The sequence below is a fragment of the Chionomys nivalis genome, chromosome 2 (genome assembly GCF_950005125.1).
Source record: "Chionomys nivalis chromosome 2, mChiNiv1.1, whole genome shotgun sequence".
NCBI classification, from domain to species: domain Eukaryota; kingdom Metazoa; phylum Chordata; class Mammalia; order Rodentia; family Cricetidae; genus Chionomys; species Chionomys nivalis.
Window position 1 is genome coordinate 2,621,290 of NC_080087.1, and position 25,088 is coordinate 2,646,377.

At 38.7% G+C, this 25,088-nt stretch overlaps 1 protein-coding gene across 1 annotated transcript in view; it reads right to left on the minus strand.

Moving 5' to 3' along the window:
* Positions 1-4,853: 4,853 nt before the first annotated feature.
* Positions 4,854-25,088, minus strand: part of Lix1 (limb and CNS expressed 1) — a 59,251-nt gene continuing 39,016 nt past the window's right edge. The window contains exons 5-6 of the mRNA XM_057758893.1: positions 15,509-15,586; positions 4,854-13,387 (exon numbers count right to left, since the gene is read on the minus strand). Coding sequence (XP_057614876.1) covers positions 13,100-13,387; positions 15,509-15,586 — 366 coding nt within the window. The 3' untranslated portion in view covers positions 4,854-13,099. The remainder of the gene's footprint in view (positions 13,388-15,508; positions 15,587-25,088) is intronic.

Here is a 25,088-nt window from a genome sequence, read left to right on the forward strand (position 1 = left end):
GTTACAAAACCTATTGAGCAAAGAAAAGCTTTGCACACTTTTCTAGCAAATCCAGTCATTGTAAAATGACACACATATGCAATATTGCTTGTGGATGATGAATAATAATCCAAATAACAATGAGAGGAAGGAAGGCAGGAGAAAGAGAGGGGGAGGAGAGAGAGAGAGTGTAGAAGGAACAGCAGGCTGTGTTCCTGCCGCCTGGCTAGCTTATGCCCCGAAATAACAACACACAAATTGTATTCATTTAAACACAGCCTGATCCATTAGTTCTAGCCTCTTCTTGGCTAACTTTCATATCTTGCTTTAACCCATATCTAGTAATCTGTGTATCACCACAGGGTCGTGGCTTACCGGGAAGATTCTAACCCACATCCATCTTGGGCCGGAGCTTCATGGCGGTTGCCTGACTCTGCTTTCTTTCTCCAGCATTCTGTTCTGTCTTCCCTGCCTATCTATGTTCTGAACTATCAGGCCAAACAGTTTTCTTTATTAATTAACCAATGAAACAACAGATAAATAGAAGACCCTCCTACATCGAGAGAGAGAGAGAGAGAGAGAGAGAGAGAGAGAGATTATATTGTGAGTAAAAGTAAATGAGAATGTCTTTATTACTAGAAAATCAGTTTACTTTGACAAGTTCTATAGAACTTTGATTCTCAATGTGACTACAAAGTAATTTGAATCAAATAAATGAACTGTGTAACTGTGTAACTAGACAACATGAAAAAGAAACTGAAGATTGAATCCAGCAAAAAATTGGCTTCTCGGGCATGAAGGGAAAATAAGGTTGCAAGACTTAGAATCAAAGTTTTCTGTTTTGCAACAGGTATCGTGAGGAAAAGAAAATGTTTTGTTCTGAAATTTTGAAAATTAAATTCCTGAAATAATCAAAGAGTAGAAATTAACAGGGAAAACAATCGTTTTCATTGTGAGCATAACTGACTAAATGAAGCTTGAAGAAAGGCTTGGAAAGTTGGATGGTGGTGACAAGTTTTGGGAGAGAGTAGGAAGGGAATGTGTGGAGAATAAATGTTGTCTGGTTATTAAGAAGAAAAGTCTTAGGTAAATGAAAACTACCCCAGAGAAGCCTGCTACGACTGTTAGCATAACTCCGACATGCTCCTTTCTAACTGGATACAATAATTTCTGACTTTTTATTCTTTAAGCCATTTATTTTAGGCCCTGTAAATCCTCCTGTCAACATGTGTCTCACTTGCAGTGTCTGGGATGCAGTTTCACATGTGGCAAAGCGCAGCCCACTGAAGCCTCTTTTCCACAGAGTGCTAGCAAAGTCCCCTTGGCTTTTCACAGACAGTTAGTAAACTGGGCAAGGAGATGCAGTCCTTGATTAATGTGGAGGAATGAGAAAAGATCTCAAACATGTTGCCAATAAGAATGTGCTAAATAAAAGGCAAATTTAAAGGAAAGTTGTTTTAATTTACAGAAGGTTCTTTAACAAATGTCCTCATTTATTATAAAAGGAACGGTATTTTGGCACTTCTGATACTTGAAGAGACCATAAGTTTTTTTAAAATTCATTTGCACTAGTGGTCTTGTGATCCAAGATTTTTTTTTATCCATAGATAAATAGGTAGAAATGGTAAGTGATAGAGGGATAGATAGATGTCAGTTAGATAATGGATGGATAGATGATAGATAGATGATAGATAGATAGATAGATAGATAGATAGATAGATAGACAGACAGACAGACAGACAGACAGATAGATAGATAGATAGATAGATGATAGATAGCCCGTATTATTTGATTGATTAACTGAAAGGGTACAATGTCTGTTCTTTTTAATTTCAATTAAGTGTAGTACCAAGTTCACCTTTTAGTTCTCCTAGCAAACTGGAATTTCAATAGATCATCTGTGTTTTCAGATTTTCTCTATGGAAATCAGCTTTCACCAAATACTACTTACTTCCAGGTGTCATCAACAATTGCTGATGGAACTAGTACAATGTCTGAGCAGACACAATAGATCACCTCTGAATAACTTGTTTCCCACATATTGTTATGACTATCTAAGTCACAACTCACAGGCCAGAAAGGCATGCTTAAGGTTTTTAAATCACTCAGTCTTAAATACGGATGAATAAAGTCAGGCTATTGAACTGTGCATTTTTGCTCCAGCTGTTTGCACTTGTTGGGATAACTATTTCCCCTTTTATTAAGGCTCATTAGCAGCCACTGATAATGAAAGCCAGTGCCCAGCAGAAACAGACCAGACAAAAATTTCTGACTCACTTGCATAACACCAGTCCATCAGTTCTGAAGATAAATGAAGTGTGACTGCAGAGTAATAAGAGTGATTGGGTTTCCATGGGTAACAGAATTCTTACATATAAGTGAGCAACATTTCCTCTGGAGTTCTCAGGGTGTCTATGTATTCCTATGTGATTGGTCTGGAAGCATTTCGTTTTCCCTTCTGGGGAGAATATTCTTTTGAGTATCTTTAATAGTGGCAGTTTGTCCTTTGAGGAAGCATTTGATGTTTGGAAATCGCACAATGTATTCATAGTACACATCTGTTGTTTCTGTTTACCCAGAAGTTTTTTTCCCCAATTTCTGGTTGGAGAGATTCCATTTCTTCTATTGGTTATACTGTCTTTGAAGATCCTTGGGAAGGAAATTGTTTTTAAATGTCCTGGGAAGTTGCCATTTTACCTCTGGTAGCTGAACCTATGTTTGCCCTCCTTCTTTTCCACTAGGTCTAAGTTGTTTAGATGGGCTTGACTTGACCATTGGTTCTAGAGAGACAGACAAGTAGCACAGGTCTGACCATAGCCATCAACTCAAACCATGATGGTACTCGGTTCTTGGACTTGATTGGGGTGACTCATTAAAATGGCTTATATCTTGCTGCAAGAGGAAAGAACCACTGTAAAAACAGAGCTAGAACTTAAAGTAGATCCTGAAACATGAGCAATAATGAATATATGTGTGCGAACCTGTGAAAAACTATGTAATATAAGATGTCAAATCCTGATTTTTTTCTTACAAAAAAAAAGAAGTCCTTTTTGTTTGTTTGGTTTTTCAGAAAGTTGGTAGAAGAGACCACAATTAAGTAGGGGTAGGGAGTGGACGGAAGGAAAAAAAGACAACCAATCTGGAATTGAAAAATATACCCCAGGGAGATGTTTTAGTACGGGACTCCATACCCACAGCTGCTCCTTGTTCTACCTTCTGGATCTGGAGACCACATCAGGGCCTTGTACATGCTAGGACAATGCTCTACCACTGAGCTAAAACCCTGCTTGGGTTATAAGGTCCATATTAGGTTTCATGGATCAAAATTTTAGGTACTCTATAGCTAAGCAGTCTTGCCTGATAAACTTGTCTTACTCAACACACACACCACCACCACCACCACCACCACCACCACCACCACCACCACCACCACCACCCTCAGAGTTGAATTAACTTGTTTACAAATGAATTCATGGAACACAATTCATGTTGAAATTAGGAACTGTCTGCAGAGAGCAATTTGATAATTTTCCACTGGAAATCGGCATCCTTTCAAAATCAACAGCTCTCAAAGTAAAGTTTAAAATTCTGCACACTTTCCTAATACTTGCTTTGCTCCCAGACAAAAATGTGCATTTTATATCAGCTTGTAGATAGAGGCTGTAATGGTTTGGTTCCCAGCAGGGTCGTTGAATGCAATACTGAACATTGGTGTCATGGTGCTCTTTTGAAAGAAAACAAAACAAACAAACAAACAAACAAAAACAAAAACTATCTCTTTGCTCCTTCTGATATTTTCTAGCTTCCAGACAAACCTTCTTTCTGTGTTCTTACCTGAGAGATCAAGGCCATACTGCTCAGTAAAAGATTTATTAAGTAATTTCAGGCTACAATATAAAAGACTGAAGTGTGATCAGAAGCATGGGAGGAAGTTCACTGGACATGAACGCTGATTGGAGTAGGTCACTGAAAGTGTGTCTTTCGGGGTTGTATTTTGCCATGGCATCTTCCAGTATTCCTCTTCTCTGTTACAATGTAAACGATCCCTCCCTTCCCAGTGTGTGTCTGTGTGAACACTTTTTCTGTTTTAGTTCTGGATTACAGGGAGGAAAAAGTGTTCAAGAAAAAGTATCTACTCCTATGTAGCCTAGAAGAGTTCCAAATTTGGGTTTAGGTTCAAGGTCAAGCAGGGCAATGATTGTACTGGTAGATAATAGATTTGAGTCAGTGATTACTAAAAAAAGTAAGCAGTAGCTGACAGCTTTGCTATACATTAAAACTGGTGAGATATATACATTTCTGGTGCCTAGACCATGCATTCAAAAAGTTTGATTCCATAAACCTTAAAAAGATGTTTAGAGCTCTTTGGGTATTTTAGATGCATAACCAAAACCACTGGGGAAGAGAAAATGAGTTCTATTACCCTGGAATCATAGATGAAAACACTATTGGCATACTTATAACATTAAGTTTTAGCATAGAAGGCTATGCTTTGAGTTCTTACAACACCACAAAAATCAGTAGGTGACAATATTTGGACCAGTGTTTACCCATGGACATAGTCAGAGGTAAGGAAACTGTCTTCTTTTGGGATTTGGCTACAAAGAAAGGCACTGCACAATAAAAATAAGAACTCTAAAACATCTCAACTGTAGTCAACTATAATTCTTTTAGATGAAAACATGTTCCCTAAAGAAATAGGAGAGTCATAAACTTTTGGATTTTTTCCAGACTGAAATGATCAGATTCACAGTGAAGAACTGATGTCTTGATTCTTTTCCTTTGCTAGAAATAGTTGATATTAAGAGCAAAAGTACATGTGAACAGTAGCATTAGAAAAAGCGGGTAACCAAATTCAGAACATTGATGGGAGAGTGGTTTTATTAAATCTGTAATATTCTGATACAGGTGCCTACATTTAGTAACTTCTTCATCTCAGTTTGTTTTTTCATAACAACAAGGTATATTTTGATTTTGCAAAAATTAAACTATCTTTGCCCAAACAATACAGTTTTTTTGTTTAAGAATAACAGTAATCATCTTAGAAGTAGGGTCTATGGGCTAGACCTAAGATACACTGGGTCTCTGAGGTGAAATTTAAAACTATGTATGCTTTTAAAATTGTGAGTTTCAAACTAAGGGTCAGGGATGCTCTGGAACAATCCATGAATTTTAGTGGGATCCATATATTTTTTGATATTCTTATATTTTGCTATGAGCTAGTCTGTGAGTTTTTGTCTGATTTTCAAGGAGTTCATAAAACAACCAGCTTCAGGGCTCCACATTCCTACAAACTCCTTTACTTTAATCTCTTTCCACAGTGCAGTATTGAGAACAAGACAGGCAGGATTTTTTTCCCTCACCTGTGTTTCTCTGTACCAGTGTTACAGATGTGTGTGTGATGATTTGTCAGCACAATGTCTTGACTGAAGTTGACTTGCTATTAGATGGGGCCAGCTATGGCTTTGATCTTTGTTACTTTTGCTGAAGCTTCTGGTACTATTCCAAGAGAAAGAGCACTTTCCATCATTTTCAGTTCACAGAATTTGTGCAGTGTCATAATCATAAAATATTAGGTGAGTTTGATTTTGACCCATCTAAGCCCTGTTCTTATATCTAATCAGATATCATCCTTTTGAGGTGAACATTACCAAAGGTTGTAAATAGAGTAAAGATGTACCACATATAAATATCACTGCCAATATGTGGAAATGGGATGGATTTGAAATGCTAAAGATTTTGTGAAAAAAAATTAAATAGAAATTTTCTTTCGCTTAAAAATTTATTCAGCAAACAAAACAATCCTGATTCCTTCTCTTCTAGATGATATTTAGCCTCATTAAGGACAGCAATATGATTGTTGTTAAAATAACATTTTAAGATGAAAGCTATCTAACATTACATACCATTATCTTCTTAGGATATTTGACTAGGGCAGTTATGTAGCTTAATTTCTTCTTGTCTGAGAAACATGACATGTAATAAATTTGTTATTAAAACTAATTTCACAATACATGATGAGAATATAGTAATTTTCAGGAGTGCTCAAGCATATGCTGACTGTTGTACATTTTTTTTCAAATAATCTGTACTAATTAATTTTATGTATTTTAAAGGTTGCTATCAGCTAGATGGTGGTGGCACATGTCTTTAATACACTCTGGAGGAAGAGGCAGGCAGATCTCTGAGTTTAAGGCCAACCTAGTCTACAGAATGAGATCCAAGACAGACAGGGATACACAGAGAAATCCTGTCTTTAACAACAACAACAGTTTCCTTGAAACCCTGCAAGAGACCCTGCTCCCATGTGGAGGGGACCAGAGAGGTAAGTCAGTAGCCACATGGCCAGACAGCCAGAAGCACCACTCCCTGGGACCTTCCCAGGGGGACAGATTACAAGCACCCCCAAATTCCCTAAGCTTTTCTGGCCATCCAGCAGGGTGTGTTCCTGCTGCTGGGCTTTCTTTACCCCATCCTACCCTGCCTCCAAGCCCACCTTTTCATCTGCGTGGTCCTTGGAATCCTGCAACACAGTGCTTAGGGGATCTGAGAGGTGAGTCAGTACCCACAAGCCTGGACAGCCAGATGTCCCACTCTACAGGACCTTACCAGTGGGCCAGAACCTAGAGGCCCCTCCACAACTCCCTAGGTTTTCTGGCCAGCCAGCTGGGAGTGTCCCTGCTTTTGGGATTTCCCCAAACCCACCTTGCCCCCAAGCCTGCCTTTTGCCCGTGAGTTCTTTGGAATCCTCAAACACAGCCTGCTCCAGTGCTGAGGGGGCCAAAGAGAGGGTAGACAAAGAAAAACTCCCAAATAGTCAACCACAGCAAAGATGGGACCAAGATGCCAAGACTCTGCTGGCCTCATTTGAAGGAAGAAAGGTGCCAATGCAAGAATTCCTCCAACATCCTGAAAAGCAACATGTTAACACCAGAATCCAGTGAACATGTAACAGGAAGACTTGAACATCCTAATCCCCCAAAAAATAGAAGAAAATGACTTTCAATGTAACCTCATGAAAATGATGGAGACCTTTAAACAGGAAGTGAAAAACTTTCCTAAAAAAATGAAAGAGAAGACAAACAAAAAGTTAGAAGAAAGTAATAAATCCCTCAAAGATACCCAAGAAAACTAAGAAAAAGCATTCAAACAGGTAAAGGAAACAGTTCAAGACTTGAAGACCGAAATGGAGGTAGTAAAGAAAACACAAACCGAGGGATGACTGATATGGAAAATCTGGGTAAATGAACAGGAACTACAGAGACAAGTATAACTAACAGAATACAAGAGATAGAAGAAAGAATCTCAGGGGCTAAAGATACCATAGAAGAAATAGACTCATTGAACAAAGAAAACATCAAATCCCACAAATTCCACAAAGCATTCAGAAACTCTGGGACACCATGAAAAAACAAACCTAAGAATAATAGGGGTAGAAGAAGGAGAAGAACTCCAGCTCAAAGGCCCAGAAAATATAGTCAACAAAAATATAGAAGAAAACTTTCCCAACCTAAAAGAAGGATATTCCTATGAAGGTACAAGAAGCATACAGAACACAAAATAGACTGGATCAAAAAATCCTCTTACCATATAATAATTGAAACACAAAACATACAGAAAAAGAAAGAATTTTAAGAGCTGCAAAGGAAAAAGGTCAACTAACATATAAAGGTAAACCTATCAGAATTACACCTGACTTCTCAGTTGAAACCACGAAAGTCAGAAGGTCTTGGATAGATGTACTGCAGATGCTAAGAGACCATGGATGCAAGCCCAGACTACTATACCCAGCAAAGCTTTCTTTCACCATCGATGGAGAAAACAAGATATTCCAGGACAAAAACAGATTTAAACAATATATAGCCACAAACCCAGCCTTACAGAAAGTACGAGAAGGAAAACATAAGCTCAAGGAAGCCAACAACACCATAATAACATAGGCATCTGACAACCCTCCACCAACACAACTCAAAGAAAGGAAACACACAAACACTACCATAAAAAAAATAACTGGAGTTAACAACCACTGGTCGTTAATATCACTTAATATCAATGGACTCAATTCACCTATAAAAAAGGCACAGGTTAAGAGAATGGATATGAAAACAGGATCCAACATTTTCTGTTTACAAGAAACATACCTCAACCTCAAAGATAGACATTACCTCAGAGTAAAGGGTTGGGAAAAGGTTTTCCAATCAAATGGACCTAAGAAACAAGCAGGTGTGGCTATCCTAATATCCAACAAATTAATTTCAAACTAAAATCAATCAGAAGAGATGGAAAAAGAAACTTTATACTCATAACAGGAACAAATCATCAAAATGAAGTCTCAATCCTTAATATATATGCCCCTAATATAAAAGCACCCACATATGTAAAAGATACATTACTAGAATTCAAATCACACATCAAACCCCACACACTGAGATTTCAACACTCCTCTATCCACAATGGACAGGTCAACCAGACAGAAACTTAACAGAGAAATTCATTGTAATTCATTGTAATGAATCAAATGGACTTAACAGACATCTATAGAACATTCCACCCAAACCGGAAAAAATATACCTTCTTCTCAGTACCTCATGGAACCTTCTCAAAAATTGATCACGTACTCGGTAACAGATACATCCACAGATACAAAAAAATTGGAGTAATTACCTGTGTCTTATCGGATCACCATGGAGTAAAGTTAGAATTTAACAACAGTACTACCCCTAGAAAGCATACAAACTCATGGAAACTAAACAGTCAATTACTGAACCACCCCTGAGTCAAGGAAGAAATAAAGAAAAAATTAAAGTCTTCCTTGAATTCAACAAGAATGAAGACACAGCATACCCAAATCTATGGGACACTGTGAAAGCAATGCTAAGTGGAAAGTTCATAGCATTAAGTGCCCACATAAAGAAAATGGAGAAAGCTCACATTAGAAACTTAACAACACACCTGAAAGCTCTAGAAAAAAAAAGAAGTAGACTCATCCAGGAGGAGTAGAAGATTGGAAATAATCAAAGAAGGGGCTGAAATCAACAAAATAGAAATACAGAAAGCAATTCAAAGAATCAATGAAACAAAGAGCTGGTTCTTTAAGAAAATCAACAAGATTGACAAACCCGTATCCAAACTAATCAAAAGGCAGAGAGAGAACACTCAAATGAACGAAATCAGAAATGAAAAGGGAACATAACAACAGACACTGAGAAAATTCAGAGAATCATTAGGTCTTACTTCAAAAACCTGTACTCCACAAAATTAGGAAATGTAAAAGAAATGGACAATTTTTTAGATAGATACCACATATCAAAATTAAATCAGGACCAGGTGAGCAATTTAAATAGACCTATAAGTCACAAGGAAATAGAAGCTGTCATCAAAAACCTCCCAACTAAAAAAGCCTGGGGCCAGATGGTTTTAGTGCAGAATTCTACCAGAACATCCAAGAAGAGCTAATACCTATACTCCTCAATGTCTTCCACATAATAGAAACAGAAGGGTCATTGCCAAACTCTTCTTATAAAACTACAGTTACCCTGACACCAAAACTGCACAGAGACTCAACCAAGAAAGAGAATTACAGAGCAATATCACTCATGAACATTGATGTAAAAATTCTCAATAAAATACTGGCACACCGAATCCAAGAACACATCAAAAAAATCATCCATTATGATCAAATAGACTTCATCCCAGAGATGCAGGGCTGGTTCAACATACGAAAATCTATCAATGTAATCTATCATATAAATAAACTGAAAGTAAAAACCGTATGATCACTTCATTTAGATGCCGAAAAAGCATTTGACAAAATTCAACACCCCTTTATAATAAAGGTTTTGGAGAGATAGGGATACAAGGATCATATCTAAATATAATAAAAGCAACATACAGCTGACAGCTAACATCAAACTAAATGGAGAGACACTCAAAGCTATTCCACTAAAATCAGGAACAAGACAAGGCTGTCCATTGTCTCCATATCTCTTCAACATAGTGCTTGAAGTTCTAGCAATAGCAATAAGACAACATAAGGGGATCAAGACGACAAAAGGAGATAAGGATTCAAATTGGAAAGGAAGAAGTCAAACTTTCATTATTTGCAGATTATATGATAGGGTACATAAGTGACCCCCAAAAACTCTACCAAAGACCTTCTACAGCTTATAAATACCTTCAGTGATGTGTCAAGTTACAAGATCAACTCAAAAAAATCAGTAGCCCTCCTATACACAAAGGACAGAGAAGCAGAGAGGGAAATCAGAGAAACTTCACCTTTTACGATAGCCACAAATAGCATAAAGTATTTTGGGGTAACACTAACCAAAGCAGTAAAAGATCTATTTGACAAGAACTTTAAGTCTTTGAAGAAATTGAAGAGGACACCAGAAAATGGAAAGATCTCTCATGCTCCTGGATTGATAGGATCAATGTAGTAAAAATGACAATCCTACCAAAGGCAATCTATAAATTCAGTACAATCCCCATCAAAATCCCAACAAAATTGTTCACAGACCTTGAGAGAACAATAATCAACTTTATATGGAAAAACAAAACACCCAGGATAGTCAAAACAATTCTATACAATAAAGAAACTTCTGGAGGCATTACTATCCCTGACATCAAACTCTATTACAGTGCTACAGTAACGAAAACAGTTTGGTATTGGCATAAAAATGGAGACGTTGACCAATGGAATCAAATTGAAGACCTGGATATTAATCCACATACCTATGAACATCTGATTTTTGACAAGGAAGCTAAAATTATACAATGGAAGAAAAAAAAGCCACTTCAACAAATGGTGCTGGCATAACTGGATGTCAACATGTAGAAGAATGAAAATAGATCCATATCTATCACCATGCACAAAACTCAAGTCCAAATGAATTAAAGACCTCAGTATAAATCCGACCACACTGAACTTGATAGAAAAAAAAGTGGGAAGTAGCCTTCAATGCATATGCACAGGAGACCACTTTCTGTGTATAACCCCAGTAGCAAAGACAGTAAGGGCAACATTGAATAAATGGGACCTCCTAAAACTGAGAAGCTTCTGTAAAGCAAAGGACACTGTCATTAGGACAAAAAGGCAACCTACTGAATGGGAGAAGATCTTCACCAACCCCACATCAGACAAAGATCTGATCTCCAAAATATATAAAGAACGGAAGAACTAGACATTAAAATTCTAAATAACCCAATTAAAAAATGGGGTACTTAACTGAACAGAGAATTCTCAACAGAAGAATTTCAAATGGACAAAAGATACTTAAGGACATGTTCAACTTCCTTAGCTATCAGGGAAATGCAAATCAAAACAACTTTGAGATACCATCTTACACCTGTCAGAATGGCTAAAATCAAAAACACCAATGATAACTTATGTTGGAGAGGATGTGGAGTAACGGAAACACTCATCCATTGCTGGTGGGAATGCAAACTTGTGCAACCACTTTGAAAATCAGTGTGGTGGTTTTTCAGAAAATTAGGAGTCAAATTACCTCAGGATCCAGCAATACCACTCTTGGGAATATACCCAAGAGATGCCCATACCACAAAAGCATTTGTTCAACAATGTTCATAGCAGCACTATTTGTAATAGCCAGAACCTGGAAACAACCTAGATGCCCCTCAATGGAAGAATAAATAAAGAAAGTGTGGTACATCTACACATTAGAGTACTATTCAGTGGTAAAAAAAACAATGACACCCTGAATTTTGCATGCAAATGGATGGAAGTAGAAAACTGCATCTTAAGTGAAATAATCCAGACCCAAAAATATGAATATGGTATGTACTCACTCATTAGTCATAAACAAAGGACATTGATCCCAGAGAAGTTAAGTAATAAGGTGAACCCAAAGTAAAACATATATAGATCCACTTGGAAATTAGAAGCAGACAAGATTGCCAGGCAAACGTTGAGAGCATGGAGGCAGGGTGGGGGGAAGGTTTAGAGGGAAGGGGAGAGGGGGAGGGAGAGGGGAGAAGGGGAGTGTTGGGGAGAGCTTTGGGGGGTGGGATGGTTGAGATGGAGGAAGGACGGATATGGGAGCAGGGAAGGAAATATCTTAATTGAGGGAGCCATTTTGGGGTTGGCAAGAGGCTTGACTCTAGAGGGGTTCCCAGGATTCCATGGGGATGTCCCCAGCTAGGACCCTGGGCAGTGGAGGAGAGAGTGCCTGAACTGGCCTTATCCTGTTGTCAGACTGATGACTGTCTGAATATCACCCTAGAACCTTCGTCTAGCGATAGATGCAGATAGAGACAGAGACCTACATCGGAGCACTGGACTGAGCTCCCAAGGTCCAGTTGAAAAGCAGAAGGAGGGAGAAGATGAGCAAGGAAATCAGGCCCATGAGAGGTTGGTTCACCCACTGAGACAGTGTGCCTGATTTAATAGGAGCTCACCAAAGCCAACTGGACTGGGAATGAATGAGCATGGGATCAAACTGAACGCTCTGAATGTGGTTGACAATTGGGGCAGACTGAGGGGCCAATGATAATGGCACTGGGATTTGTCTCTACTGCATGTACTGGCTTTTTGAGATCCTATTCTCTTTGGATGCATGCCTTCCTAAGCCTGGATATAGGGGGGAGGACCTAGAACTTTCCACAGGGCAGGTTGCCTTGCCCTCTCTTAGGACTGGACGGGGGTGGGTAAAAGGGTATGTGGAGGAGCTGGAGGGAAGTGGAAGGAGGGGAGGAAGTGGGAATTTTGATTGGTATTATTTAATAAAGAAACAACAACAACAAGTTGTTAGCATGCTACCTTCCCTAGTACTGCTGCTGTTTTCTTGGAGGCTTTTGTACTGGCCCCTTGTGTGAAATAAGGCACATGTCAACTAGACTTTAGATTGGATTCAACCCTGAATAATACTTTCCAATCAGTTCTGTTGTCATTCATTCTGAAGTAGAACCACTAACGGCATAGTTGAAAACATATATGAAGAAGGAAGTTGGGGTCTGGACCAGTACTACTTTTCCATTCCGTGGACAGAATGGGTAGGGAGTAGTGTACCCTTCAGGTAGTGACTATTATGCTAAAATCTCTGACAACCTCTGTCAGTGAGATTCCTGATGTAAAAGACCTCAGGAAACCTGAGACCTGGGCTTGCTAATGATAGCCACACAGAGCCGTGAGGCTCAGCTGGTCATCACTGGGTGAGGAAGGGTCAGGATCACTATAAATCTGAATCAGAGCCAAACTCAGGATTTCCTTTTTTTCTTTGTAAAACCGTAGTTCTTGTCCTGACTTCCTGGCTTCCTCCAGCTGCCCCAGGGCTGCACGTAGCTCTTGAGAGAGAATTCCTGGGGACTCACGCTCCTTCATGATCCAGTCCAGGGCCATGTGGCTGCGCATCTTTTCATCTAAAGAATATTGGGAATAATAGGAGATGACTTCCTAGAATCAAGAAACAAAAGTTCAGAGTGTCAATAGACAGAAACAAAGGCACATGTGTGCAAGGCCTTCCATACTTCCCAGTCAGTTATGTGGTCTTTAAACAACACTAACTTTCAAAATCTGAAATCAAATCCCATTGACATACTTCTGAAAAGGAAATAATGAGCAACTCTAGTCCTGCAAAGCCTGTCCCTCCAGGTTGAGTCAAAACATAACACTAGGAATATCAATAATGTTCATAAAAATATATTTCTGTAACAACATATAAATTTGATTTCATTCATCTCACTGGACCCTTGGGCCCAACCAGCACTACTGGCTATAAGAAGACAGAGGGAGGAAAGGAGTTACACAGTCGAGCTGAGGCAGAATGGGGTTAGGACATGCCTATTACAGGAAAGAGGAAGCCTTCAGTCAAGGGGACTTTAGAACACTTTGAAACCCAAGGCTATTTCCTAGATGATGTGCTTTGTTGTTGGAACACAGCTCAGGAGTAGAGTGCTGTGAGGAGAATTTTGAGTGCTTGTGAGAAAATGCCAAGAAAACAGACAAGAGTCTTGTGACCTCAGTTTCTTCAAAAACACAAAACTGTTCTTGGAATGTGTTTTCATGCTCCTCCCAGGCGTACCAGTTGGGAGTGAGTTTACTTCAGATTACGCATTACTACTCGCTATTGCCTCTATGGAAAAAATGCTTTTGCCATATGAAACTTGTCCACCATGTGCGGATTGCCCTTGTGATTATACACTTAACCCTCAGAGTATAAATTGGCTGATGCTCCAAATACAGTAGACTGTTACATGAGAGTTTAGTATGTCTCATTTTTGTCTCCCAGAGCCCACTGCCTGTAGAGTGGTAAAGACTTTTTTAGCATAAAAAAGACAAATATCCATATGGTTCAAAATAAGCATAGAAAGAACTTCCAAAATGTACTGTAGAATGGAGGCATTATCATTATTAATATTACAATGATACTTTTGTGATACACTAGTTTTTACTTTTGCAAATAATTAAAAATTAACTACTTTCATTTCTTCTGTGAAAAAATATCAATCCATCATGCTATCATATATATGTTTGATCATGAGGAATGGATGCTTTGCTTATTTTTATTTTCATCAGGAACATATGGTATTTCTTTATGACCTTAACAAATTAAAAACAATCATGGAAAAGTGTTTATGACCAACCCAACATATTTCAAAGGACTTTCAAAAATCAAAGGAAAGGGGAAAAAAATGCCAAAGCAATTGTCAGTTACTCATTTCTTTTCCATTTCTGACATTTTGAAAGCCAGACTTTCTAAGCAAAGAACAACTAAAAATTACTGGACCTGCAGTGCCTCCACTCTCCTCTTACTTACTGTAGCATCTTAGTTCTTCATACATATTCTTATTGGGAAATTTTCAAAAATAAACTATTATCTTTTAAGTTCTAATGATGAATAAGGAAAGGATAAATCTCAGAGGACAACAAGAAAAAAGTGTTAAACACACAGGATAGAGTTTACGCTTAATATTAAAAAGAAGAATAGTTCCTATTGTAAGTAAGGAAGGAATACAGAGACCTTGCCTCTGGAAAAGAAAGAGAAAACTTCTAAACCAAAAAAAATTAAGGTGACTAAATGCCAATGTGTCCAACATAATGATCCTTTTTATTGCTTTTGAGGAATTTTTGTTGTAACAATTCTGCCTGTCTTTAGTGAGGAGGTTTTAGAAACCATGTATTCTCTTTTTTCTATACTGGAGAGTGCAAAAGGGCACAGTTCCAAGGTAGGCAGTGTAGATAGATGCACAAGGGGAATTCAGTACTTCACTTAGAATCCAACAATGTCTTATGGTTGCTTCATTCTGCATTTACTATAGTAGGTGTTCTAATCAACCCTCTACAGAGCCAACATTCTTAGTGTGTGGCAGTCCCTGACTCAATATTTCTTCACTCGTCCCTGCTCTTACTTAATAGGCAAATATAAATTTAAAACAAAGAAATGCACAAACAATCAGTTTCAGTCAATATATTTACACAAACAGAAGCATCTGAATAAAGGAAGCCTCTTCAAAGTTTGGTAAACCCCTTGTCTAGTCCTCAAAGCACCAACCTGTTTCAACCAGAAAGTCTCACCTGTCGAGAGCACTTTGTTTCACGGAGGGCTTTCAGGCTTCCATTCCAGTGCAATAGTTGGAAAATGGTCATCAGTTCCTACAAAATCAAATGTCTGTCATTGATCTTAAAGCAGAAGCACATTTCAGAAATAGCTGATTAGACTTAAGTCTGGTCCCAAAGAAACAAAGGCAACAAAATGTCTGTCAGAAACTTTGGGACTGTCCAAAGGACAGAGCACAAATGCCCCTGAAGAAGTGCCTCCCTTCCCCTGCTTTATCTTACATTCAATACAAAATTACTAAATAGTTGACAAATGTCTTTCAACACTAAAAATACACACATTAAAGTAATTGTACACCCCAAAAGTAACTTCAGTATGTCAGAAAATAAGAGAAACAACTTACAAAGTTATACATACATTGTATCATATTTTTAATTGCCAGAGACTGGAAACATTTTAAATGTTCATATTTAAAGAACAATTAAAGTATGATACATCCATATTACTGAACACTGAATATGTAGTGATATGGGAGGCGATGTATGCTGTGAATATGTTTTATTGCCATTGGTTAATAAAAAAGTGTCTTTTGGCCAATGGCTTAACAGAGTATAGCCAGGCTGAAAGAGATACAGACAGAGAGTAGACAGAGTCAGTGAGAAGCCTTATAGCCCCACCAGAGACAGATCCTGGACGTCAGATGGAATTTTACCTGGTAAACCACAGCCATGTGGCAATATACAGATTAACAGATGGTAAGTTTAAGATATAAGAGCTAGTTAAAACTATGCTTAAGCTATTGGTCATGTATTGCAAATAATACAATTTCTGTGTAGTTATTTCTAGTCTGGGCAGCCAGAAACAAATGAGCAATCTCTGGCAACAATAAAGAATGATCATACCCTCTAATCTGTAATACAAAGAAATCTATGGTGTATTGTTAAGATAATAGAAAAGCACACAACCAACAGTGTGTACTTTGTGTTTTATTTTAGAAGAATGAAAGATTACTATATACAAATTTGCTTGTAAATGGTTAGAAGAATTCTTACAAGATACAACAGACTAACAAGAAACCTGACTGTAGAGAAATTTCCAGAAATCCACAAGGATGATCCCAGCTAAGACCCTAAGCAATAGAGGAGAGGGAGCCCAATCTTGACTTGTCCTGTAGTCAAACTGATGAATATCTTCAATGTCACCATAAAATCTTCATCCAGCAACTGATGGAAACAGAGGCAAGAGACCAACATTGGAGCACTGGACTGAGCTCCCAAAGTCCAGTTGAAGAGTGGGAGGAATGAGAACATGAGCAAAGGGGTCAAGGTCATGACGGGTTCACCCACTGAAACAGTTTACCTGAGCTAATGGGAGCTCCCCAACTCCAGCAGGACTGGGAATGAACAAGCATAGGGCCAAACTAGTTCCTCTGAATGTGGTTGACAGTTTCATGGCTGGGGCAGACTGCAGGGCCACTGGCAATGGCACTAGGATTTATCCCTACTGTATGTATTGGCCTTTTGGAAACCTATTCTCTTTGGATGATACCTTGCTCAGCCTATATACAGTAGGGAGAGCCTTGGACCTTCCCCAAAGCAATGTGCCTTACCCTCTCTGAGGATTGGATGGGGGTGCATGGGAGAATGTGTAGAGGGAATGGGGGGAGCGGAGGGAGTGAGAACTTGGATTAGTATGTATAATGAGAAAAGATAGTTTGTTTTCTTTAAAACAGACAAAGAAACAGATTAAACATTTAAATATAGGACCTGAAACTCCAAAACCACTGGAAAATAACATAAGGAAAATGTTTCTTGAACGATGATATTTTCAGCTGTGAACCCAGAAGCAGTAGAACAAAAATACAATTAGATAAACAATATTGCATCAAAGTAAAATGTTTCCACATAGTAAAGGAAACAATCAAAGGAATTAAATAGTAACCTATAGAAAAGATATTTGTAACCACACAACTCACAAAGACTTAATACGCACAAAATATAAGTAGCACAAACAACAAAAGAAATAAAAAACAAAATTCAATGGCATTTAAATGGGCACATGTCTTGAATGAAATTTTACTAATAAAGTCATATAAATAAATAAATGATACAACAGAACCTGATAATAGAGTCTGAAGGTCTCACTTGGTGGTAGAGCATGTACTTAGCATACATGAGACCCAACTTTGGATCTCCAGCATCAAAAGCAAAAAACAAAATTGATCTGGTAACATGTTTGACTTAAGAGAAAAGAGTGAGAAGAATTCTCTCCAGCATTCTGGAGAAAACGTATTGGGTTTTAAGTCATGTAACTAAGTGGAATTAAAGAAAACAACTGAGCTGGGCGGTGGTGGTGCACGCCTTTAATCCCAATACTCAGGAGGCAGAAGCAGGCGGATCTCTGTGAGTTGAGGCCAGCCTGATCTACAAGGGCTAGTTCCAGGACAGGCTTTAAAAACTACGGGAAAACCCTAAGCCCTGTCTCGAAAAAAAAAAGAAAGAAAGAAGGAAGGAAGGAAGGAAGGAAGGAAGGAAGGAAGGAAGGAAGGAAGGAGGGAAGGAAAAGAAAAAAAGAATACAACTGAAATTTTAAGAATGTAAACTGAAATATATATATGTATATATATATATATATGCAAAATTTATAGGAGTCCATTTGCTTTGAACCAGCTCCTTCCAGTACATGACTCAAAATGGACAAAACCAAAGTAGACTCACTCAAACTAAAGTTTCATATTAGCAAGCTGAAATAAATTATTTACCTGACTTTTTCAGGATGTAGGAAAGAGAGGGAGATGGAAGGAAGGAGGAGGAAAGATGTAGTAGGAGGCCATTTATTCGTTTCCGACTGCCAAGACTCAAAATAACCACTTAGAAACGATATTATTTAAATCACTTAAGTGCATTGCTAGCTAGTTCTTATATCTTAGGTTAATTCATTTCTATTAATCTGTGTATCGCCAAGTGGCTGTGGTTTACTGGCAAGGTTTCGGTGCATCTGTCCCCAGTGGTGACTACGTGACTTCTCCTGACTCCCCCTACTCTCTCTCTCTCTCTCTCTCTCTCTATATATATATATATATATATATATATATATCCAACCTGTCTATGTTCTGTTAAACCATTGGCCGAGAGCAGCTACTTTATTCATTAACCAGTAAAAGCAATGAATATACAGAAGAACTTCCCATACAGAAAGAGAGAAGGGGGGATAAAAGTGGAGAGAGAGAGATAGAGACAGAGACAAAGAGACAATAGAGAGAGAGGGTGGGGGAGAGGGAGGGAGAATTTTAGCCAGCATAAAAAGAGAGGTAAGTCCCTCTGCTTTAAGAATGCCTTGAAATGTGGACGGTGTGGTTGAATTCACCTTAAAACAAATTAAGGTTCCACATTCTGCTCTTTAGCCCTGACTGAGCAAAACTTATCAACTCTATCCCCATTTCCCTGCCTGATATAGGACCAGCAAGCTGAACATTTCCATTTTCCTAAAGGTCACAGCTAGCTGAAATTATTTTGTTTCACCTATTCAGGGATTTTTTTTGTTCTTGCTTTTTTTTTAAAGCTTGATGTCAATTATGAATTAATACCATAAAACACAACCATATAATCTTTGGAAAATAACTCCATATAATTACGGAACTTTCTGCTTATAAAAATAGTTATTAAAACTTAGCTTCTAGACAAATGTCCTATTGACTATTCATATATTCAAAACAACAGTCTCTTACTGTCTTTACTTCTATTTGCTCATGAACATGTTTTTCTTCTGAAAGCCCAGAGATGTGTAGTCTTAGGCTGCAGGCATGTTAAAATTATCTTGTGATTTTAGAACTGTAGGGTTATCAGAGGATAGGGCAGCTCTAAAGCTTCTATTATGGGTTAGTGTTGCTACTTTGTATCCCAAGATCCAGTTGGCACCTCCAGACACTGAGCTCGTAGTAAAAGCAAAACCATTTGTTTCCACCAATTAAAATCAACACAAATATTAAACAAGTTGTTCCTTGCACACCAAACAAAGACCCCACTGTCCAGCATCCCAAGTCAAATGCCCAGCGACCTGCCCTATCACAGCCCCTCTTCTTCTAGGTCCCATGTAATTTCACTCCAACATATTGCTACACTAATGTGAAAAACTGGGAGTACACCTAATAGAGCTCTCATCAATGTTCCTGTCAATCCATTCGTCAAAGTATTCCCAGCTGATATGGAGGGTAAATTTCTTGTGTCTTCCCCAATGCTCCTTTCAGACCCACTCATGCAATATTTTGTAACAACAAAAATGAACATGAATTCTCTATGCCCTGATAGAAAACAGGATCCATGTTGTAATAAAAGGTCAATATTTGATATTTCTTTGATTTCATATAAAAACTACTTAAATTTTTCACTAACTATATTTATTATATTATGTATATTATTACTTGTGTGTCAAATGTGTGTGTTCATGTGGGGAGTGTGTACATGAGTCTGAATGAATGTAGAGGCCAGAAGTTGACAAGTGGGTGTCCTCCTCAATTGCTCACCACCATAATTTTGAGACAAGGACTCACTCACTGAACTTGGAACTTACTGATTTGGCTAGATTGGCCAGCAAGTTCAAGGTATCTTCTATCATCCTGGTGCTGCAATTGCAAGTTTGAGCTATCATGCCTGGTTTCTTATGCTGACGCTGAGGGTAGAATTTAGGTCTTCTTGTCTGTGTGCAAGACTTTAGCCTGAGCTCTCTCCAGACCTGTATCTATTTTATTTTTTTTAATGAAGGAAAAAGTCACTCTGCTTCTTCAGTTGAACTCTCATGACCCCAAATCTGCAGTTGGTTTTAAATTTAACTTTCTTCCAGTTCTGGAGATCAAACTCAAGACCTTGCACTACTTGGCAAGCCTCCTCTATCAGTGATCTACACTTAGAGTCCCTATGTAAATTTGGCAACAAAAAGGGACAAACTAGACTTGTGTTGCAGCTTCTAGTACGTATCCTAGCATTACCCTAAAGTGATCCAGTTTGAGCAACAATTTAATGCTAATATAACTCTTGATTTTCTCTCAGACAGCTTTTGTCATTGTTATGTACTCTTCTTTAGTCAGGATCCTCTAGAACCACATACTCATCTATGGACCAACGGCTGCCTCTTGTAGATGCGCTGCTGTCATTCCACTTGGAAAACCACCCAGAACTTTAGAATCCATGGTTATATCGTGAACAGAACTAGAAAGCTTTTTCATGACCCTTGACAACCTTCATTTTTCAAAGACTTCCTGGAAAGTCTGAAACTGTTCTTGCCTCTCTGGAGATGGTCATTTACTTCCCTACTGCTCTAGTTTGTCTAAAAAAGTGCTTCCTCCTTAGTGTGGCTCTGGTTCTTACATATTTTAAGGGAAGGTGACCTCCTTCTCATCCTCATACATTCTATCCCAGTCTAGTCTTTGCCCTGCTCTGTAGAAACATTTGTTATCATATAAGTATACCTAACTATTTATACATACTTCTTATCTCACTTCTTTATTTCCCTTCACGAGACCAAATTCTTTCAGTAATTGTTGTTTTGTTTGCTTGTTAGTTTGTTTTGAGATGGGTTCTATACAACTCTGGCTGTCCTGGAACCCACTACTAGACCAGCTTGGCCTTGAACTCAGAAATCTTCCCAACTCTTCCTTCCAAGTGCTGGGATTAAAAGAGGTTTCACAACATCCAGAGTTCTTGTGATTTGGTGCTTAAACCAATGCTTCTAGGTCCTGTCAGACTTGAAGGAAAATCCATGCAATATTACAGAGGACGTCTGTCTGTAAGGAATTGTTTTCTAGTTTCACTGGATTCCTGTTGTCTGGTTTTAACCCTGGCTTTGTAACTTATCAACCCATGTCCTGTACGGAAACTTGCAGTTACCTACTCTATGATGACCTTTTCTGCTCTTCTGTTGTGAACTTTGTTAAATAAACTAATTTTGAAGTCTAGGGAGCCTGCCTGGCTGAACTGAAAGGAAAGTGAGAAGGCAGCTTGTTAGGGTGAGGTATGTGAGGCAAGATTTAACTGATTCATGAGTATTAAAGATCTTTAAAAAATTAATATTTTGTGCCAGGCATTGTAGCACACAGGGTCAACTCCAATACTGGGAGGCAGCAACAGGCTCAAGGAAGTCTGGGCTACCTACTGAAACCTAACTTTGTTTTTTGTATTTTGTTTATTAAGAGAGAATTTTACACTTATTTTAAGCTTTAACAATATTGTAGTATAATATTTTGTCTCTTAATCACTGAGCTTTTAAAAGCATCTTTCAATTTTGTGCAAAGACAGATGCATTGCTTTCCTCTCTTTGTCTAGGACCTTCTGGATCTGTCCTGGCATCAAGCCTAGCTTCTCACTTGTGAGGTCTATGCAGCCCTGAAGGCGCTGCCCTGGTTTGGTACCCGGGTTAATTGTTTTTGAGCAAAGTCCTTTGCATTTTTATTTTGCACGAGGCCCCACAAATCATATAACTTGTCTTGATCATCAAAGTAAATTGTAAACTGAATGGTGAATAAAACCTGTGTTTTCTTTGCTCTGTAGGGAAAATTGCAGTTGCTGCTTGCTCTCCATCCACAGCTTCCTGTTTTTACTTTGTCATTAAATTCCTTTAATCCTGCAACAACTGGGCTCTGTCCTGGAAACTGCCTTCCTGATCTTGCCTCTTAGAGACAATGGCTTTTCAGCTACTTTGAGCATGAGAAAAGACTCATTGCCTCTGCCTGGAACTTTGGGAAACTGGTTGGCTCTGTGATTCATCAGAAATAAGAAAAACAAACACTGTAAATGGAGAACTTGGAAAACAGGTGGGCACCATCTCCCTACCCAAGAGAAAGAGTTTAAGAGGAAATTTGTTTATGGGATGGGGCTTTAAAAGGCGACCTGGGGAATTTAGTACAGACGTAAATAAACAACTCTTCCTTGGATTGCATTAGTCTTCAGAATAAATACATTAACCAACTTCAGTCAAATTCTCTCTAGAATCTGACCTTGACAAGACCCAGTGCCCTCTGGTTGCCGCTCTTGTCCCTCCCCATAACAGCAGGCAGTTTCTCTCTGGCCGCTTACCCCAAATCAGGCAGACCCTTCTCTCCCAAGGACTGAAGGTAAACAGAAGCCTGTTAGGATTCCTCAGCGCTGCAGGGCTGACCCGGGGAAAACCCGCAGTCAGTGGACACCAATCTTGCCTTTTTACGCTATAGTCATCCGGTCCCAGATCCAAACACTCTTCTGTGACACCCCCGGCCCAGGTCTGTACTCACTTCCCTTTAAGTGTAGACACAAACCGATAAATTTGCCCAGACCCCATGGACCTCCTGGGCCCCAGCAGGCAGGCAGAAGGAAAAGTTTGGCTCCCTGGGTCCTCTCTCCTAATCCGAGGGTTCGAGTTTTCCCTGCCTTCTATCTTTCTTTTTGTCCCTATCCTGCCCCAGTCTTCTTTGTGAAGCATTTCTTGAGTGTGATTTAAATAATTATCATTTAAATATCTTAGTACAGACCACACAGAAAGCAGTCTAGCAAGGCAAGGGTTAAAGTGATACTGAGGGGAGGTTCAGTAAAGCATTTCATAGTACTTGGAAAAAAGTTTTTTTGTTGTTGTTTTTTGTTTTTTAATTCTTACGTCAGTAGCTTTGGCGGAGTAAGCCAACCATGTTCAAAATTATTTTTTTTTAATAGTTACTAAATCACATTCTTGCTACAGGGGTGTCAGTGGGAGAGTGGCCCCTACACCTCAACGGGGCAAAACAGTAGAGCTACTCCTGAAGGTGCAGGAGTGGGAGAACCAGTGACCCCACCCTTGCTCATCACTTCAAAGGGTGAACTAGCCTGAGCAAAGCTGGAGAACTCAACCTGTTGCTGAAGACAGGGGAGAGCTGACCAGATGACCCACGGTGCAACTACTCAGGCCCAGAACGAGGGCTAATTGTTGGCCCACCCCAACATCAACCCCATCTGTGATCTGCTGGAAGGGGAGGGGGGTCTTGTGGACCCAGGGCTACAAGATCTCCACAGCACAGGGCATCAAAGGGATGTCCAGGAAGAGTCCATGTGAGGGTCCAGTGTCAGTAGTGTAGCAGAGACGAGGGGCCTCTAGCCAATGATTCCGTGCAATGAATGTCTGCATGTAAAGGTGTATGGATAAAGGGATTTACTGCGTGACACCCTGTGTTACACTGCAGTTTCCATGACAAGAGTTTCCCTTTCTCCCCATCTCTTTTTTTTTTTCTTTTCTGTTTTTAATCTTAAATTTTGATTTGCTTTATTTGGGGAGGTGTTACAGGGGCAGAGGGTGGAGGTAAGGGTGCAGAAGATGTGTGGAATCGGCACACATGATGTGAAAGGCACAAAGAACAAATAAGAAAGAAAGTTAAAAAGATATTGACTTTCCTCCTTATGAGAAGAGCTGTTCTGGATGACTTATAAACACCCAGGTCTTTAGCTCTATAAAATGAAATGATTTTTTTTATTTAGCAGAAAATAAAAATGAGTTTCAGAATGAGAAAGCTCATAGATATAAAGTGATAGGCACCCATACATAGGTCTGTATGATTTTAAATGCATATCTTTTCTCTTCTGCCATTCTTTTTCCTGTTATTTTCTCTAAAGCTTGGTGTTAGATTGTGGGGGAGGGTTATAGATCCTTCATAGTTTCCCCCTTTTATTGTAAGGCAGGGGGCCATGAAGCATTTTGGCAGAAAGCTATCTAACCTCTTGTGAAACTTATTATTTTCTAAAGGTGTCAGGGGGAATACATCCATCAAGCAGCCTCTGACGTTTCAAGTAACACAATCCTTCAGAGTTACCCTTAACCTTCATGGAGTGTTTACCACATGCCAGGCTGTTCCAGACTCTTCTCATTGTGTCCGACTTCACCTTCACGGGCACTGTGAGGTAGTACTGGTATTTCCTCAGATTTATACACAAGTGAAGAAACAGATTTAGAGATAAGGAACAGAGTAAGGCTGAACCCAGCTACTCTATTCTATATGTCCTCATCTACTACAAAGAAAAGTTGGTGTTTTTGAACATCAGCTGCAACATAAAGCAGCTGTAACACAAAGATTAAGTTTTACTATGATAAACATTTTTGTTCATAAAATTTGTAAGTCTGATTACTTCTTGAAATCAAACTTAAGAAAATAGAAGTACTGGGAGTAAGACTGTACTATTGTATATTAATTTTTGCTGGTATTCTATGACATTGGATATTTGACTTCATTTAAGCTTAGCTGTTTAGAGGGACACACATTGTCTGCCAAATCACTACTGAATTTTCATCTGCTCAGTATATGAGAAGAATCAGATGTGTGAAAAAAAGGAAAGAGATTGCCTTGCATGGGTCTGAAGCCTGGAACTCAACCATTTGCTAAGTGAAGACAATCTTCCTTGCGTAACATGTGAATAATAATGACTACCTCATATGACTATTGTAAGGGTTTAATTATACTAATAGTCAAATGCTCAATATTATGCCAAAGAAAGTATCAAATGAGAAACAGATACTAATATCAATGCTGTTACTGTTATTTTAAACTTTATAAATACAAATAGAATAAGTCAATTTTAACTAGAAAACATCTGTAAACCAAAACTGTAT